The sequence below is a fragment of the Bufo bufo genome, chromosome 6, assembly GCF_905171765.1.
Source record: "Bufo bufo chromosome 6, aBufBuf1.1, whole genome shotgun sequence".
NCBI classification, from domain to species: Eukaryota; Metazoa; Chordata; class Amphibia; order Anura; family Bufonidae; genus Bufo; species Bufo bufo.
In genome coordinates, this window is record NC_053394.1 from 398,154,641 (window position 1) to 398,174,523 (window position 19,883).

At 43.6% G+C, this 19,883-nt stretch overlaps 2 protein-coding genes across 2 annotated transcripts in view; both read right to left on the reverse strand.

Annotated features, from left to right (window-relative positions):
• LOC121004472 (oocyte zinc finger protein XlCOF22-like) overlaps positions 1-19,883 on the reverse strand; it is a 1,539,666-nt gene that overhangs the window by 107,892 nt on the left and 1,411,891 nt on the right. The gene's annotated exons all lie outside the window — the stretch shown is intronic.
• Positions 1,137-7,014, reverse strand: LOC121004496 (oocyte zinc finger protein XlCOF6.1-like). Its single transcript, XM_040436756.1, has 2 exons — positions 6,589-7,014; positions 1,137-2,779 (listed from the first exon to the last, which is right to left on the reverse strand). Exons 1-2 carry the CDS (start codon positions 6,737-6,739, stop codon positions 1,626-1,628), a joined length of 1,305 nt encoding a protein of 434 aa, XP_040292690.1. The 5' UTR covers positions 6,740-7,014; the 3' UTR covers positions 1,137-1,625.

Here is a 19,883-nt window from a genome sequence, read left to right on the forward strand (position 1 = left end):
CAGTCTTTGGTGTGACGCCATATCTTCAAGCAATCTCTAAAGGAAGAATCTGCAGATGGAACCCCAGAAGACATGGGAACAGGGAGAGGGGCACGATGATGTTGTCCATAAACGTCAAAGAATGGGGAGGACCCAGGAGACTCACTAGAATGGTTATTATAGGAAAACTCTGGCCAAGGTAGCAATTATTGTACCTAGTTGTCATGTTGGGCAAAGACAAAGTGCCAGAGATAGTTATATAGTATTTGATTTAGCCGCTCTAACTGCCCATTAGTCTGAGGATGATATTCAGAAGAAAAGTCCAATTTTATCTTGAGCAGCTGGCAAAGTTCTCTCCAGCGCTTAGAGGTAAACTGAACTCCATGATCAGAAACTGTGTGCAAAGATAGTCCATGCAATCGGATTATGTGCAGTACAAACAATTTGGCAATGTAATGACAAGCGTCCCTCTGCCCAAGGGAGAGGGAAAGGTGGTGACCCCTAACTCACCTTGCGGCTGGCCCCTGACTGCGTGCGGCGATCACGTGCCTAAACCTTGGCTTTCCCTAAAATGAGCCCTAGATAGTGAACGGGCCGGTGGGATCGCTAGTCCGCACCACTGTCACTAAGAGGGAAACACCAGGGAGAGGACAGACAAAACAGACAAACACATACACCCAGGTGGGCGACCACAATAGACCACAAAGGTCCAACAGGGATTCGGAGGGTAGTGTTCTGGACCAACTACCAGAGAACGCAGCAACACAGCTCCAGAGGGTCAGAATAGATGTCCAGGCAGGAAGCTCTATATCTGGCAACCAGAGAAGTGTGAGAGGGGAATATAAGGAGGTTGGGAGTGCTGGACAAGGAACAGCTGAGGAGAAGGAGCTACGGATCCCTGAGTGAGCCAAAAGGGTTTGCAATGCAAACCCAGAAAGCTACCATAAGGAAACAGCCCTATCTTACATAGAGCGTGCAGCCAACCGCTGTGACTTCCTGACCCCGGGTATAACGGAGTCAGGCGTGGTTCTTTACACCCTGGTGACAGGCAAGTTTTGTGGCAGATAAAGAAATTAAGTAAGCCATCTTGGAGAAACAGTCCAAAACCACCAGATAGCTGTTCATCTGGCAGAGGTTGGAAGTTTGTTGGCAAAATCCATGGCGACTCAGGAATGGAAAGATGTAACAGCAGACCAGGTGGTTTGGTCCTGGATATCTTATTCCGAGTACAGATGGTATGGGCAGGCACGTAGTCACGCACATCATTTGGAAGTGTGGGCCCCCCATACCGATCACATGCAGGGTGGTGCCTTTAGCAAACTTTAGTTATTTTTTATTTTTATCCTCTCACCCAACATTTTTCTTTAGAGAAAATGTATGTATATAACAAAGCTTACTTTCACTTTTAAAAGGATCTGTCAGTTGATCGGTATTTAGTCAATACAGGAGACCATGTGTGTTTGGGGACCTTTACAGTGGCCCTGATCATTGCTCCAAACCCTTAGCTACACCTGGTAGCTGAAAGCAAGGTGATATTTTACCTCCCTGTAAAAAGGAGTATGTGTTGGAATAAAGCCAGTTAGTGACCACCATAAAAACACATAAGGGCGGTTACTAACAAACTAAGCATATGAAGATGTCTTCTCTTATTTGTGAGTTTTTTTATGTTTAACCAGGGCTGATGTCTTCCTAAAACATTTCCCACATTCTGAACATAAAAATGGCTTTTCCCCTGTGTGAATTCTCTGATGATTACGAAGATCTGATTTCTGGTTAAAACATTTCCCACATTCTGAACATGAAAATAGCTTCTCACCTGTGTGATTTCTCTGATGTACAACCAGAGCTGATTTCTTAATAAAACATTTCCCACATTCTGAACATAAAAATGGCTTTTCCCCTGTGTGAATTCTCTGATGATTAATAAGATGTGATTTCTGGTTAAAACATTTCCCACATTCTGAACATGAAAATGGCTTCTCACCTGTGTGATTTCTCTGATGTACAACCAGAGCGGATTTCTTCTTAAAACATTTCCCACATTCTGAACATAAAAATGGCTTTTCCCCTGTGTGAATTCTCTGATGATTAATAAGATCTGATTTCTGGTTAAAACATTTCCCACATTCTGAACATGAAAATGGCTTCTCACCTGTGTGATTTCTCTGATGTACAACCAGAGCCGATTTCTTCATGAAACATTTCCCACATTCTGAACATGAAAATGGCTTTTCACCTGTGTGAATTCTTTGATGTACAACCAGAGCTGATTTCTTCTTAAAACATTTCCCACATTCTGAACATAAAAATGGCTTTTCCCCTGTGTGAATTCTTTGATGTTCAACCAGAGCGGATTTCTTCTTAAAACATTTCCCACATTCTGAACATAAAAATGGCTTTTCCCCTGTGTGAATTCTCTGATGATTAATAAGATCTGATTTCTGGTTAAAACATTTCCCACATTCTGAACATGAAAATAGCTTCTCACCTGTGTGATTTCTCTGATGTACAACCAGAGCTGATTTCTTCATAAAACATTTCCCACATTCTGAACATAAAAATGGCTTTTCCCCTGTGTGAATTCTCTGATGATTAATAAGATCAGATTTCTGGTTAAAACATTTCCCACATTCTGAACATGAAAATGGCTTCACCTCTGTATGAATTCTCTGATGTCTAATAAGATCTGATTTCTGGTTAAAACATTTACCACATTCTGAACATGAAAATGGCTTCTCACCTGTGTGATTTCTCTGATGTAATACCAGAGCTGATTTCTTCTTAAAACATTTCCCACATTCTGAACATAAAAATGGTTTCACCCCTGTATGAATTCTCTTATGTCTAATAAGATCTGATTTCTGGTTTAAACATTTCCCACATTCTGAACATGAAAATGGCTTTTTTTTAATGTGAGATGTTTGATGTTTAATATCTCTTCTGTGACTTTTATTTTGTGTTACAGTCTGTGATGAATCAGAAGATTGGACCTGTTTGAAAGGATCAAGTGATAAATTTTTGCTGTGAATGGATGAAGGTATGTCTTGGATATTGGTATGTTCTTCATATGTATCTCGTGTGATACCATGATCAGATACTTCAAAATCTGAAGATACAAGATGTTTCTCTAAATTCCTGGTACAGTCATCTGCCAAGAATAAAAACAGTGTTATTGAGGGAGCTCACCGGAATATAGCTCAGCCTGCTATACCACCTAGCTGATATAATGAAAAAATTCAATTATTGGCTGGCTTCATACCAAAAAAGTACAAACTGAAAAGAATAGCGTGATATTAAACTAGCAGGAAGTGCTCAAACCCACATGCAGTTGTGTATATATATATATATATATATAGGAGAGCAAATCCTGCACTTGTGGCCCGTTGCTAATGACGATCCCCAGCAAAAATGCGAACCACAAGTACCACAATAGACATCCTACACAAGATAGCAATTATGTGGATGTGATAATCAATATAACAAAATAATAGCAAAGACAGGTGCACTCTGTGGTCTTACTAAACCCTCAAACGGATTTTAAAATTGAGAGATTAGCCAACATATCCTACGTTTCTCAAGTAGCTCGCGGACCTAACACTCACCTACCTGTGCCATATGGGCAATACCAGGAGCCAGTGGGCAAATTACAGGAGCATGAGACTCACAAACAACTCACCAGTTACCTCCAGCATGTAACCATGTGTGACGGTATGCGAGGCGAGGTGGTGGATGATAGGTATGTTTCACCTCGCATGCGCTCTGTTGTGAGGGACTGAACCGGAATCCGACCCGGGTTTTTCCAGCCTCTAAGGCAGGCTTGGTTCCGGTCCAGAGATTGTGGTCCACTGGAGTTCACCTCCAGGTGGACTTTAAATAAACAGGAAGAGAGCACAACAGGTCTCTCATGTGCTGAGTCTCAGGATTGTAACCTGTGTGGCTGAAGGGAGAGCTATGTTTGGATGCAAGAGAAACTAAAGGTTTGCTTTACCATTTGTGTTGGGGTGTCGGGGAGCAGACCCACATCGTATAGTCAGGACAGGACTGTATAGCTTAGCGCCGGACGGCAAGGATTTACTTTCTGTTTTGTTTGTTTTCTGCTGTGCAAACCTTTTGGGCTAAATAAACCTGGCAACCAGCCAGACTTTCAAAGAAACTGCCTGCATACGGACTGTCTGTTTTCAGAAAAGGTGATCTCCACCAGCTAATCTCCCACACGTGGTGGAGGATGCGGGCATTTTCTGAAAATCGAGGAAATGTTAAAGGCCCTGCTACAGGCCAATGCAGCTCAGCGGGAATCGAACCGCCAAGTCGCAGAGGCCGCTGCAGCACAACAGGCGGCCCAACAGGAGATGAACCGGCAGTTCACAGAGGCTCTTGTGGAGCTGAAAAAAGGGTTCGCACCTCCTGCGCCAGGGGAACCAAAATTGGTACGTGCCTCGTATCACCTACAGAAGATGACACCTACTGATGATGTTGAGGCCTACCTTGCGACTTTTGAGAGAGTTGCTGTCTGCGAGGAGTGGCCAAAAGAACAGTGGGCGGGTCTAGTGGCCCCGTTTTTGACCGGGGAACCTCAAAAGGCGTACTTTGATCTCGAACCGGAAAAGGCCCAGGACTATGAGACACTGAAGACGGAGATACTTGCACGCTTGGGTGTCACCATGGCAGTCCGAGCCCAGCGTGTGCATCAGTGGACTTACTCCAGCGGCAAGCCACCCCGTTCTCAAATGTTTGACCTGATCCATCTCACCCGGAAGTGGTTGCAGCCAGAGACCTTGACCGGCCCTCAGATCGTGGAGCGTGTAGTAATGGACCGGTACCTGCGTGCGCTCCCTGCGACATTGAAGAAGTGGGTCGGACAGGGGGACCCCAACACTGCAACCCAGTTGGTGGACCTAGTGGAGAGGTACCTTGCTTCTGAGGACTTGCTGAATCCGTCTATGCCCCACCGTGAAGCGTCTTGGGACGCAAGATCACCCCCAGGATCTGGTAAGACTGTTCCAGGGTTCAAAAGCAGGGGTAATGTTAAGACTGATTTTGCAGCTAATGAGACTGTGGGTCCTAGACCTGGAGACTGGCCAAAGAAGCCAGGAAGGTCTTTGGGACCCTTTAAAGGACTGGGGGTAGAGCACATACAGTGTTATCGGTGCCATGCATTTGGGCATATTGCTGCAAACTGTCCGTTAAGCGATGAGCCTATGCAGTGTGACTATGCTTACAGGAAAAGACACATTTCTCTTTTTGCACAGGTCGCGTGTACTGCAGCATGTTCGAGTCACAACGAGAGACAAATGTGTGCTATCTCTGTGGATGGAAAACCACTCACAGCCCTGCTAGACTCGGGTAGTGTGGTGACACTAATCAGGAAGGATTGTGTAAACCCCTCCAAACTACACCCCAGTACTATCGGGGTCATTTGTATTCATGGGGACACACGGGACTACCAGACAGCAGTGGTTGAGGTTGATACCCCTTGGGGCAGTGTGACACATTCAGTCGGGGTGGTGCCGTCACTGCTTCACGAAGCGTTAGTGGGGAGAGATTTTCCCCATTTTTGGAGCTTATGGGAAGGCAAGGGGAGACTGGTAGATAGAGCTCCCCCTGCTGGGGAGGCACGGGAGCTCTCGCCAGATCCTTTTTTCCAAAGGGAAGGGGACGTTGTTGAGGAAGCGGGAGATTCTCTTCCTTTCCCTGTCTTGGCTGGGGAGCCGGAGGACCGGGAAGCTAGCCCTCAGTTCGAGGGTAATGAACAGGAGAATGTCTCTGACCCTGACAGTGAGAGTAGTCCAAATGTTATGCCAGATTTAGAAGTCAGGAGAGAGGATTTCTGTACCGAACAACTGCGAGATGTCACCCTCATTAGAGCTAGGGAAAATGTTAAGATGGTGGATGGGGAACCGGTGGTCCCTAACTGGGGGGTGTCCTTCCCCTACATGGCCCTCAACAACAATTTACTGTATCAGGTGATAAAACGTGGAGAAGACAAGGTCGAACAGCTACTGGTTCCCAAACCCTTCCGCAGGGTCGTACTAGACCTGGCACATAGTCACGTGATGGGGGGACATCTCAGTGTTGAAAAGACCAGGGAGAGAATCGCCCAGAGATTTTTCTGGCCTGGGTTGCATGCAGATGTCAGGCAGTACTGTGAGTCGTGCCCCGAGTGCCAATTGTCAGCACCGGCGCCCCATTTTCGCAGTCCCCTGGTCGCTCTACCAATAATTGAGGTCCCTTTTGAACGGATTGGCATGGACCTGGTGGGGCCAGTGGTGAAGTCTGCCCGGGGTCACCAGCATATTCTGGTAATCCTGGACTACGCAACACGCTACCCTGAGGCCATCCCCTTGCGTAACACCTCCGCTAAGACTATCGCCAAGGAGTTGGTCCAGGTGTTTAGTCGAGTGGGGATCCCAAAGGAGATCTTAACCGATCAAGGCACCCCATTTATGTCCAGGGTCACCAAGGAACTGTGTAAAGTATATAAAATTTCCCATCTCCGCACCTCGGTCTACCACCCCCAAACGGATGGACTTGTGGAGCGATTTAATAAAACGCTGAAAAGTATGCTGAAAAAGGTGGTTGACAGAGATGGGAAAAATTGGGATTTTTTGCTACCATATCTCATGTTTGCCATACGCGAGGTTCCGCAGGGGTCCACAGGGTATTCCCCCTTTGAGCTCTTGTATGGTAGACATCCCAGGGGGCTGCTAGATGTCGCCAAAGAAACGTGGGAAGGAGAGGCCACCCCGTATCGAAGCGTCATAGAGCATGTCTCCTTGATGCAGGATCGAATCGCAGCTGTCTTGCCCCTGGTTCGTGAACATATGGAGCGAGCCCAGGAGGCCCAGAGGAGGGTCTATAATCGGGGTGCCAAGGTCCGTACTTTCAGCCCCGGGGACCGAGTGTTGGTACTGGTTCCCACGGTTGAAAGCAAGTTCCTGGCTAAGTGGCAGGGTCCCTTTGAGGTGGTTGAAAAAGTAGGAGAGGTCAACTACAAAGTCTACCAACCTGGGAAACGGAAGCCACAACAGATTTATCATGTAAATCTCTTAAAACCCTGGAAGGACAGAGAGACTTTATTGGCCACATCTCCGGCTGCAACAGTCCGGCGACCGGTGATCCCTGACGTCCCCATAACGGAATCCCTATCCCTGGTGCAACAAAGTGACGTTAGGGCGTTTTTGTACAAAAATAGAGACTTTTTCTCCCCCTTACCCGGACGAACCAACGTGATTCGGCATGACATAGTGACAGAACCTGGGGTTCGCGTAAATGTAAAGGCATATAGAATACCGGAGGCCAGGCGAGAGGCAGTCGCAAAGGAAATAAAAATGATGCTAGAATTGGACGTGATAGAAGAGTCCCACAGTGATTGGTCGAGCCCCATAGTGCTGGTCCCAAAACCCGATGGCACTGTTAGGTTTTGTAACGACTTTAGGAAACTCAACAGTGTCTCCAAGTTCGATGCCTACCCGATGCCTCGGGTCGACGAACTCGTGGACAGGTTGGGACAAGCCCGCTACATAACGACCCTAGACCTGACGAAAGGCTACTGGCAGATACCCCTAACTGAATCGGCCAAGGAGAAAACTGCCTTTTCCACTCCTGAAGGCTCGTTTCAGTATAAGCGGATGCCTTTTGGTCTGCATGGAGCTCCTGCATCATTCCAGCGAATGATGGATAAAACTTTGAGCCCACATCGCCCGTATGCAGCTGCTTACTTGGACGATGTGGTCATCCACAGCCCAGATTGGGAATCGCACCTGCTTCGGGTACAAGCAGTGGTAGATTCACTTAAGGAAGCAGGTCTCACGGCCAACCCAAAAAAGTGTGCCATAGGCCTGGAGGAAGCCAAATACCTTGGCTACGTTATTGGCCGGGGACTGGTCAAGCCCCAGACCAATAAGGTTGAGGCCATTCAAAAATGGCCCCAACCGATAAACAAAAAACAAGTTCGGGCCTTTATTGGCATTACGGGGTATTACCGGCGGTTTATACCCGACTTTGCCACCATTGCCGCCCCTCTGACCGACCTGACAAAGGGCAGGGGGTCGGCCATGGTTAAATGGAATCCTGAAGCCGAGGAGGCCTTCCAGAAGTTAAAGCGGGCCCTTTGTGTACTACCGGTGTTGGTAACCCCGGACTTCTCAAAGGAGTTTGTGGTTCAGACGGACGCCTCTGAGGTGGGCCTAGGGGCTGTCCTATCCCAAACCAGAGACGGTGAGGAGCACCCAGTGGTATACCTGAGCCGAAAGCTGAACAAGCATGAAAAGAACTATGCCATTGTCGAGAAGGAATGTCTCGCTATTAAATAGGCCCTAGACTCGCTGGAATATTACTTACTGGGAAGGTCGTTTAAGGTTGTCACCGACCATGCACCCTTAAAGTGGATGTGTGACAACAGGGAAAAAAATAGCCGCGTGACAAGGTGGTTTCTGGCCTTACAGCCCTTTAAGTTTTCAGTAGAGCATAGGCCGGTCAAGCTCCAAAACAATGCGGATGCCCTCTCCCGCATGCATTGTATGCTGGGGACAGTTGCTCAGCCGCGGGGGCTAGAGCAGAGGGGGGGGATATGTGACCGTATGCGAGGCGAGGTGGTGGATGATAGGTATGTTTCACCTCGCATGCGCTCTGTTGTGAGGGACTGAACCGGAATCCGACCCGGGTTTTTCCAGCCTCTAAGGCAGGCTTGGTTCCGGTCCAGAGATTGTGGTCCACTGGAGTTCACCTCCAGGTGGACTTTAAATAAACAGGAAGAGAGCACAACAGGTCTCTCATGTGCTGAGTCTCAGGATTGTAACCTGTGTGGCTGAAGGGAGAGCTATGTTTGGATGCAAGAGAAACTAAAGGTTTGCTTTACCATTTGTGTTGGGGTGTCGGGGAGCAGCCCCACATCGTATAGTCAGGACAGGACTGTATAGCTTAGCGCCGGACGGCAAGGATTTACTTTCTGTTTTGTTTGTTTTCTGCTGTGCAAACCTTTTGGGCTAAATAAACCTGGCAACCAGCCAGACTTTCAAAGAAACTGCCTGCATACGGACTGTCTGTTTTCAGAAAAGGTGATCCCCACCAGCTAATCTCCCACACATGCTTGCAATGGGAGGAGGGAGGAGTCTACGAGTCCCACTTAAGACTGGCTGATAAGGCCCAGGCCTCAAAAAAGGACAAACATATATATAAAAAATTTATACCATTTATCTCTATTATTTTTTAAAATATGTTACAATTAATCCTCTATTTCATACAAAACCTTAAACCTTCACACATAAAATAAATATGGGCAATAAAATAAATTACTCATATAGTACTTGAATTGACATAATGTACAATCAGGGTCCCTCTCAATTCCTTGTGCGGCGCTCACGCACTATTTGGAACAATGTTATATTCCACAGCGATATTATGAATATTTACAAGATATCCTGTTGTTATTTTCTTGTTATAAGCTAAATGTCTAGCGGTAGGCTTATTGTTGCCACTTTGTTAATATATTCATCTCTTCGCAGGATAGTTCAATGCATAGTATATTCATTCAGTGTAACATTATTTAGGTTAGATGTAGTATGATGCTTTTCCGCTTACCAGACTCCCGACATTCAGTTTAATACGGCTAGTGGCAAGATACGTACGCGTTTGTTTCTTTATACAGCTGCGATTCTCTTGTGCTGCTAATTCCCACAGTTATCCTGCGCGCTAGTGCCGGCACTTACTTGACCGAGCATGCGGGTTGAGAATTCCAAGACGCTGACTTAATTGAAAGCTTTGAAGCGCCTTTTATACTTCGTGCCTGAGTGATTCTTCCCATTACCGCAAATTCTTTATATCGCTGTATTCAACAGACACGTTTCAAAACTTTATTGGTTTCTTCCTCAGTGGTCAAACAGTCATACGAAAAACGAGGGACAAAGTCAATCCTTCTATTGTGTTGCCTTGATCTATAGAAAATCTGTATCGGATTAGATCGGGCTAATATACTTATATAAAACCTGGCCCGGACTGTGCATTCACAACCATCTTTCATGTACTGTCAGATGATAAGATATACGTATTCAAAATATATTGGGTTGCTTTTCTCCAATACTAAGATGAAATTATGTTCTTGCCTTTATGCCACTATTACGCCATTTCTATTTATATAATGATCTTTTATATAATCAAGATATTTATATTTAACCCCTTAGTGACTAGCCTGTTTTGGGCCTTACTGACCAAGTGTTTTTCTTCCTTTTTAATCGTCGAGTTCCAAGAGCTATAACTTTTTTATTTTTCCGTCTATATAGCTTTATGAGGGCATGTTTTCTGTGGGACAAGTTGTAATTTTTTATGGTGCCATCTTGGGGTACACATAACTTTCTAATTAACTTTTATTAACTCTTTCTAGGAGGGAGATGAGAAAAACAGCAATACTGCCACTGCGTTTTTCCATTGTAAAATTTATGGTTTTTTTTTTAGGTGTAAATAACACAATATCTTTATTCTCTGGGTCAGTACGATTATAGTGATATAAAAACTATGTATTTTCTTTATTTAAAAAAAAAATATGTTTTTACATTGCCGCTTCGCAAGACCCATAACTTTTTTATTTTTCTTACTATGGAATTGCGTGAGGGCTTTTTGTGGGACAATTTGTATTTTTCATTGCTATAATTTTGGAGTAAATGGAGCTTTTGATTACTTGTTATTACATTTTTTCGGTGGCAACTAAGAATAAATTAGCAATTCTGTTGTTTTCTTTTTTCTTTTACGGCGTTCACCGTAGGGGATAATTTATGCGATATTTATGTAGTCCGGGTCGTTACGGATGCGACAATACCAAATATACAGGGGAGATTTTTTTTTGCTATTTTTTTTTATTGAAAAGCTCATTTTAAATGCAAAAAAAGGGTAATTTTTTTAAAATGGAATTTGTTTTATTTAATAAATGTTTTTTTTATCACTTAATAGTCCCACAAGTAGACTATTACATATAGTATTTTGATTGCTTATAAAATGGAATGCATTATCCCTATAATGCATTGCATTTTAATAGCGCAACCTGCTGGAAATTACTGAAGGCTGGCCTGGGGCCTTCATAGACCCAAGCCAGCCTTCACACACATCGGCTCCCCGCAATCACATTTGCGGGGTGCTGACGGGAGACAGAGGGAGTCCACTCCCTCTGTCACAGCTTTACATGCGGCAGGTGCCATTGCCAGTGGCATGCAAAGTATATTACAGCCCAAATCGGCACTCCTTCGGCTCTTATGTGAGAGCCGGGTTCCAGCTCCCCGGGGGACCCGTGCAGCGCTTAGACTGGGTCGCCATAAAAAAGCGGCGGCCCAGCCTAAGACCCCTTAGTGATCGCCGTAAAAACACGTATCAGTGGTCACTAAGGGGTTAATGATATATCCTGCAAAAAAACTCCCTATGTACTAATTATACTCCACACTCCCGCATATACAACATTATTGCACTTCCTTTTGAAATAATAAAAATAAGATTTAAAAAAAATAATAAATAATATGGGATATTGACGTTATAGGGACAGTGGACGGATGCAGGACATGTCAGTTAACTGGCAAAACAGCCTGGCATCGACATGTCATGTAAACCCCCCACCGGTTCTGTTACAGAAAACCAAAAATCTCCATTTCTGAATTGAGTCCCAAAGGTGCCAGTGATCCACATTCATAAATCATTCTAGATTTATATCTTGAAATTTTTTATATAATGTCCCCTCCCTTCCAATCCTTCTTCACTGATTGAATTGCTGCATATTTCAGACCTGATGGATTATTGGCATGATATAATTAAAAATGTTGTGATAGTGTATGTTTTTCATACCCTTTTCTAATGTTATTTATGTGTTCTGATATTCTGGCTTTTAGTGTTCTCCCAGTACGGACATTCTATAATATATATTACTGCCGTGCTATTACAAGTGAATGTCTCGTTAATTTCCCATTTATAAGTATTAGTATTTGATATTACTGTAGTAGATTTTTTGTCAAATTTCGTGACTTTAAAATTACTACATAGGCCACACCTATAGAAACCTTTAAGATTTTCCCACGGTGTACTGATGGATCTTTCTGTCTTTTCATAGTTGGGGCCACTTGTAACTCTAAATTGGGGGCTCTTGTGTATATTATGGGTGGTCTCTTTGGGAGAGTCGCTGCCAGTATCTTGTCCTCTTGCAATAAATGCCAATGTTTCCTAATAATGCTAGATATTTGTTTTGTGTTGTATATTGAAGGGTAATATTATTTTAGAAGACTCCTCTATTTCTTTTTCTGTTTTTTCTTTTATTTGAAAGAATGTTTCCCTATCTAATGATCTTACTTTACTTAGAGAATCATTTAACAACAATAGGGGATATTTTTCAAAGACTCTGCTTCTTTTTAAAATTGGTCATCTTGTGTACAGTTTATTTTCAGCCTACGAAACTGGCTGAAAGGTACGTTTAATAACCAATGTGGTAAATGGTAGCTGTTTTTTAAAATTAAGCTATTCTTTGCTACTGACTTTCGGTAAGTACTACATATAAATTTAAATCCTTTGATTTCTAGGTCAAGATCCAGGAATTGTACTGGTTACTTAATAATTTTTTATGCAAATTTTAGATTTGCCTCATTATTGTTTAAACACTCTATGAATTCCACTAATTCCTCATGTGTCCTCGATATTCTGAGACCAGAGCACCAGATTCGACCCCAGTTTAGGTGTTCTCTCTGTTTGTTCCCAGGCTGCCATAAATAAATTGGCATAGCTAGGGGGCGAATCTGGTGCCCATAGCAGTCCCAGTCATTTGTAAATAATAATTGGATTTGAAATAAAAATAATTGTGGGTCAAAACATATCTAATACTATCCAAAATAAACAGTATTTGTTCCCATTTTAAATCATTTTTTTAAGTTATGATTTTTGACACTGCTTGTATACCTTGTTCATGATTAATACATGTGTACAGTGAATTAATCTCCAATGTTGCCATAATCCAATTGGGCTGACATATCAGATTTTCAAAAAGTCTTACTACCATGGTGGTATCTTTTAAGTAAGGTGGAGTTTCCTTTACATAAGGTTGCAAAAAGTGGTGAAGATATTGTGATAAATTGCTAGTTAATGAACCTATTCCCAAACAGTCGGTCTACCAGGCAGATTTATTGGATCCTTATGCACCTTAGAAATACAATAAAAAAACTGGCAACTTTTGAATATATATACCGCATTGTCTGACAGTACATGAAAGATGGTTGTGAATGCACAGTCCGGTCCAGGTTTTATACAAGTATATTAGCCCAATCTAATCTGATACAGGTTTTCTATAGATCAGGGCAACACAATATAAAAATGAACTTTGTCCCTCGTTTTTCATTTGACTGTTTGACCACTGAAGAAGAAACCAGTAAGGTTCCGAAACGCATCTGGTGAACACAGATATAAAGAATTTGCGGTAATAGGAAGAATCGCATAGCCACAAAATACAAGAGCAGCTTCAAAGCTTTCAATTAACTCAGCATCTTGGAATTCTCAACCCGCATGCGCGGTCAAGTAAGTGCCGACACTAGCGCGCAGGATAACTGAGGGAATTAGCAGCACAAGAGAATCGCAGCTGTATAAGTAAACAAACACGTATGTATCTTGCTACCAGCCGTATTAAACCGAACGTCGGGAGTCTGGTAAGTGGAGAAGCATCATACTACATCTAACCTAAATACTGTCACACTGAATGAATATACTATGCATTGAACTATCCTGCAAAGAGATGAATATATTAACAAAGTGGCAATAATAAGACTACCACTAGACATTTAGCTTATTACAAGAAAATAACAACAGGATATCCTGTAAATATTCATATCACTGTGGAATACAACATCGTTCCAAATAGTGGGTGACCTCTACACAAGGAATTAAGAAAGGGACCGTGATAGTAATTGAATTGAGATAATATGCAATATGAGTAATTTAATTTATTGGCCATATTTATTTTATGTGTGAAGGTTAATTTAAGGTTTTGTAGAAAATAGAGGATTAATTGTGACATATTTTAGACAATAATAGGAATAAATGGTATACATTTTTTTATATATATATATGTTGTCCATTTATTGGTATGAAGGAAGCCAATAATTGAATATTTTCAGGAAAAAAAAACATTATTGATCAGTAATATACCAAACAATTTAGTTGAAATTTTATAACAGTTCTGTATAAAAAAAAAAATCCATAGAAAGTACAAGACTTGGCACTAAATTGAAGCATCGATTTACTAAAACAGTGGTGGCCAAACAGATCACAATCTAATAGAAGACCCCAGGGCATAATTAGAAAAGGTTGGCCCCCACCTTGAGCAACTTCCCTGCAACCCCCATCCAATTAGTCATTTAAAAATTATGGAAATAAATTGCTAGCGCTGGACATGAGGCACTGATTGTCCTCTCAGTTCCCCACACAATAGTTATCTCCCCTCAGTGTCCCTTTCACAGTAGAATTCCCCCTTAGTGCCCTCTTCACATACTGATACTCTCCAAGTGCCCCCACAGTAGTGATGCACCCTTAGGGCTCTTTCACACGGGCGTTGCGGATTGGGGCCGGATGCGTTCAGGGAAAATGGTATGATTCTGACACTAAAACAAGTCAGTTTTCACTGCGATTGCGTTCCATGTTTGCATGCGCGTGAGAAAAATCGGCATGTTTGGTACCCAGACCCGAACCCGGACTTCTTCACAGAGCTGCAGGTTTGGGTTAGGTGTTGTGTAGATTTTATTATTTTCCCTAATAACATGGTCATAAGGGAAAATAATAGCATTCTTAACCACCTCAGCTCCCCTAGCTTAAACCCCCTTAATGACCAGACCACTTTTTACAATTCTGCACTACACTACTTTCACGGTTTATTGCTCGGTTATACAACTTACCACCCAAATGAATTTTACCTCCTTTTCTTCTCACTAATAGAGCTTTCATTTGGTGGTATTTCATTGCTGCTGACATTTTTACTTTTTTTGTTATTAATCGAAATTGACCAAAATTTTTGCAAAAAAATAAAATTTTTCACTTTCAGTTGTAAAATTTTTCAAATAAAACTACATTTCTATATAATTTTTTCTCAAAATTTATTGTTCTACATGTCTTTGATAAAAAAAAATGCAATAAGTGTATATTTATTGGTTTGCGCAAAAGTTATAGCGTTTACAAACTATGGTACAAAAATGTGAATTTCCGCATTTTGAAGCAGCTCTGACTTTCTAAGCATTCTGTCATGTTTCCTGAGGTTCTACAATGCCCAGACAGTAGAAACACCCCACAAATGACCCCATTTCGGAAAGTAGACACCCTAAGGTATTCGCTGATGGGCATAGTGAGTTCATAGAAGTTTTTATTTTTTGTCACAAGTTTGTAAGAAAAAAAAAAAATCATAATTTTCCGCTAACTTGTGACAAAAAATAAAAACTTCCATGAACTCACTATGCCCATCACGAAATACCTTGGGGTGTCTTCTTTCCAAAATGGGGTCACTTGTGGGGTATTTATACTGCGCTGGCATTTTAGGAGATCTAAAGCGTGAAAAGTGTTACACATGTGGTATCGCCGTACTCAGGAGAAGTTTGGCAATGTGTTTTGGGGTGTATTTTTACATATACCCATGCTGGGTGAAAGAAATATCTCTCTAAAAGTCAACTTTACCATTATTTTTTTACAAAGTTGTCATTTTAGAGAGATATTTCTCTCACCCAGCATGGGTATATGTAAAAAGACACCCCAAAACACATTGCCAAACTTCTCCTGAGTACGGCGATACCACATGTGTGACACTTTTTTGCAGCCTAGGTGCGCAAAGGGGCCCAAATTCCAAGGAGTATCTTTTAGGAGGGCATTTTTAGACATTTGCATTCCAGACTTCTTCTCACGCTTTAGGGCCCCTAAAATGCCAGGGCAGTATAAATACCCCACATGTGACCCCATTTTGGAAAGAAGACACCCCAAGGTATTCCATGAGGGGCATGGCGAGTTCATAGAAGATATTTATTTTTGGCACAAGTTAGCGGAAATTGATTTTTTTTGTTTTTTCTCACAAAGTCTCCCTTTCTGCTAACTTGGGACAAAAAGTTCAATCTTTCATGGACTCAATATGCCCCTCAGCGAATACCTTGGGGTGTCTTCTTTCCAAAATGGGGGCATTTGTGGGGTGTTTGTACTGCCCTGGCATTTGAGGGTCTCCGCAATCATTACATGTATGGCCAGCATTAGGAGTTTCTGCTATTCTCCTTATATTGAGCATACAGGTAATGAGATTTATTTTTTTCTTTCAGCCTCCGGGCTGAAAGAAAAAATGAACAGCACAGATTTCTTCATTCGCATCGATCAATGTGGATGAAAAAATCTCTGCCAAAAAAAAAAAAGGAGGGGAAAGGCGTCTGCCAGGACATAGGAGCTCCGCCCAACATCCAAACCCACTCAGCCCGTATGCCCTGGCAAACCCGATTTCTCCATTCACATCAATCGATGTGGATGAATAAATCATTGCCGGGATTTTTATTTATTATTTTTTATATACAAAGTGTTTGCCAAAGCATATGAACACCGCCCCTCAGCTCATAAGCCTCGGCAAACGTATCTTTTTTACTGCAGAGGAGAAATCTCGTCTTGCAGCGCCGCATACACCGACTTTTGTGTAATCTGACAGCAGCGCAATGCTTCTGTCAGAATGCACATCAGTGCTGCAGCTGGTTCATCGGTTGGTCCACCTAGAAGGTAAAAAAAACAAAAAAAACAAAAAAAAAACAGGCCGCAACGCAATAAATTTATTAACATTAACTTTAAATAACATTTGAACAGAACATTAACTTTTATAAACTTTATTGAACTTTTGGAACAGAACATTAACTTTTTTGCTTACCGGTGTTTTTTTTTTTTTACCTTTATAGGACAAACCTCTCCTTCCCCATGGGACAATGTGCAAAGCGCAAATCGCACAGAGATGTGGCGAAGTACATTATGCACTTTGTCCCAGGTAAAAGGAGAGGTTTGCAGCAGCTGTGAGTGAAAGGGCCCTAAGAGCCCTGTGTGCCTGTCCTGTGTCACGCAATCCCTATGCTAATAGTGTACCTGTGTGTGGTACTTCCGGAAACACTCCCCTAAGCATAGGGCAGGGTGGTCAGGACAGTCAGGACAGAAATAGCAGGTGTCACGTCTTATTCCACTCCTGCTACAGACACAACATCTTTTTCGGGGTGGCGCTTGGGTTGAGGTACCAGCAACGACATTGGGGAAATGTCGCTTGTGTAGACGGCTCACTACACTGATGGATGGGGCCACGGAACCTCCTGGATACGGGAGGTTCTCGATGATCTCTTCCTGAAATTTGAGGAAGGATCCTGTTCTCCCAGCCTTACTGTAGAGAACAAAACTATTGTACATAGCCAATTGAATTAAATATACAGACACCTTCTTATACCAGTGTCTGGTGCGGCGGGACACTAAATAAGGAGCCAACATCTGGTCATTGAAGTCCACCCCTCCCATGAGCAAATTATAGTCGTGGACCGAGAGGGACTTTTCAATGACACTGGTTGCTCGTTCTATTTGGATTGTCGTGTCTGCGTGAATGGAGGAGAGCATGTAAACGTCACACTTGTCTCTCCATTTCACCGCAAGCAGTTCTTCGTTATACAAGGCAGCCCTCTCCCCCCTTGCAAGACGGGTGGTAACGAGCCATTGGGGGAAGCCCCGGCGACTAGGTCGCGCGGTGCCACATCAGCCAATCTGTTCTATAAACAAATGCCTGAAGAGGGGCACACTTGTGTAGAAATTGTCACATAAAGATGGTACCCCTTGCCAAATAAGGGTGACGCCAAGTCCCAGACTGTCTTCCCACTGCTCCCCAGGTAGTCAGGGCAACCGACCGGCTCCAGGGTCTGATCTTTACCCTCATAGACTCGAAATTTGTGCGTATAGCCTGTGGCCCTTTCACAGAGCTTATACAATTTGACCCCATACCGGGCGCTCTTGCTTGGGATGTATTGTTTGAAGCCAAGGCGCCCGTTAAAATATATCAGAGACTCATCTTTGCAGATGTTTTGCTCAGGGGTATACAAATCTGCAAATTTGGTGTTAAGGTGGTCTATGAGGGGCCGAATTTTGTGGAGCCGGTCAAAAGCTGGGTGGCCTCTGGGACGAGAAGTGCTGTTGTCACTAAAGTGCAGGAAATGCAGGATGGTCTCAAATCGTGTTCTGGACATGGCAGCAGAGAACATGGGCATGTAATGAATTGTGGACCAATATGACCGCAATTCATGCTTTTTTGTCAGACCCATGTTGAGGAGAAGGCCCAGAAAAGTTTTAAATTCGGAAACTTGGACGGGGTTTCCACCGGAAAGACTGGGCATAAAAGCTTCCCAGGTTGGCGGCTATAAATTGAGTGGCATACCGATTTGTTTCTGCCACGACTAAGTCCAAGAGCTCCGCAGTCAAGAACAGCTCAAAAAAACCCTGTGCCGATCCGATCTGAGCTGTCTCAACCCGAACTCCAGACTGGGCGGTGAAAGGGGGAACTACTGGTGCGGCTGAAGTTGGGGGCTGCCAATCAGGGTTGGCCAGCACCTCAGGGACTCTAGGGGCTCTACGGGCCTGTCTGTGCGGTGGCTGCGATGGGGGAACTAATGCACGTGCCACCGTACCAGCTTCAACTGCCCTTCTGGTGCTCGCCACTTCACCATGTTCTACGGCAGTGCTGGTACTAGGTCCAGGATGGGCTGCGCTGCTGGTGTATGCCTCACCACGTAATCCGCCAGCGCCAGCCCCACTCTGCTGCCCTTGAAGCGGATCCTGCGCAACCTGTGGTCTAGCAACACGGGGCCGGGTACGCCTGGTGGTATCAGGGACCTCAACCTCATCGTCTGAACTTTGGGTCAGACTGCCACTGCTTTCTACAGGTTCGTATTCTGACCCGCTGGATTCGTCAGATGAGGGTTCCCATTCCTCATCCGACTGGGTCAGAATCCTGTAGGCCTCTTCAGAAGAATACCCCTTATTCTCAGGGAATACCCCCTAAATTTAGTTGACCAAATGGCAAATTTCGTCAACTAAATTTAGGGGGTATTCCCTGAGACTACCCAAGAAAAAAAGCAAGCCTGTCTTACAAATGGGAGGCTAGCGAAGTACAGGAAGCCGCTGCGATTGATAAAAAATATCAAAACTGATTTTTTTATCGCCGCAGCGTTTGTGAAGTGATAAAAAAAAATACTAATTTTTGTCACTGCGGCGGGGCGGGCGTGGGTGAACGCACGTGTGGGTGACCGATCAGGCCTGATCGGGCAAACACTGCGTTTTGGGTGGAGGGCGAGCTAAGGTGACACTAATACTATTATAGATCTGACTGTGATCAGTTCTGATCACTTACAGATACTATAAAAGTACCAATGCTGATTAGCGATACGCTAATCAGTGAATCGGTGACTACGGTGCGGTGGGCTGGGCGCTAACTGACGCTAACTACCTACCAAAGGGGCCTAAACTAACCTAAAACCTAACAGTCAATACTGGTGAAAAACAGTTTACACTGACAGTTTACACTGATCACTTTTTTCCTTTCATTAGTGATTGACAGGGGTGATCAAGGGGTTAATTGGGGTGATGGGGAGTGATCTGGGGCTAAATGTGTTGTGTCTTGTGTACTTACAGTGATGTGTGCTCTCTGCTGGAACCAACCGACGAAAAGGAACCAGCAGAGAGCACAAAAGCCATTTAACACATTATATTTAAAAATATAATGTGTTATATGGCTTGTGATTCGATTTTTTGAAAATCACCAGACTGCCAGCGATGATCATTGGCTGGCAGGCTGGTGAGGAACTCCTCCTTTAACTTTTGCCGGCCCGCACTGCGCATGCGCGGGCCGGCTATGCGCGTAATCTCGCGAG

Excerpts from the sequence above, each read along its gene's own strand:
- LOC121004496 (XM_040436756.1), bottom strand. The coding sequence starts at position 6,739 with ATGACGCTTCGATACGGGGTGGCCTCTCCTTCCCACGTTTCTTTGGCG. Across the intron at positions 2,780-6,588 it reads GGCAAACATGAGATATGGTA|AATGTGGGAAATGTTTTAAG; the intron begins GCAAAAAATCCC and ends TTTTATGTTCAG.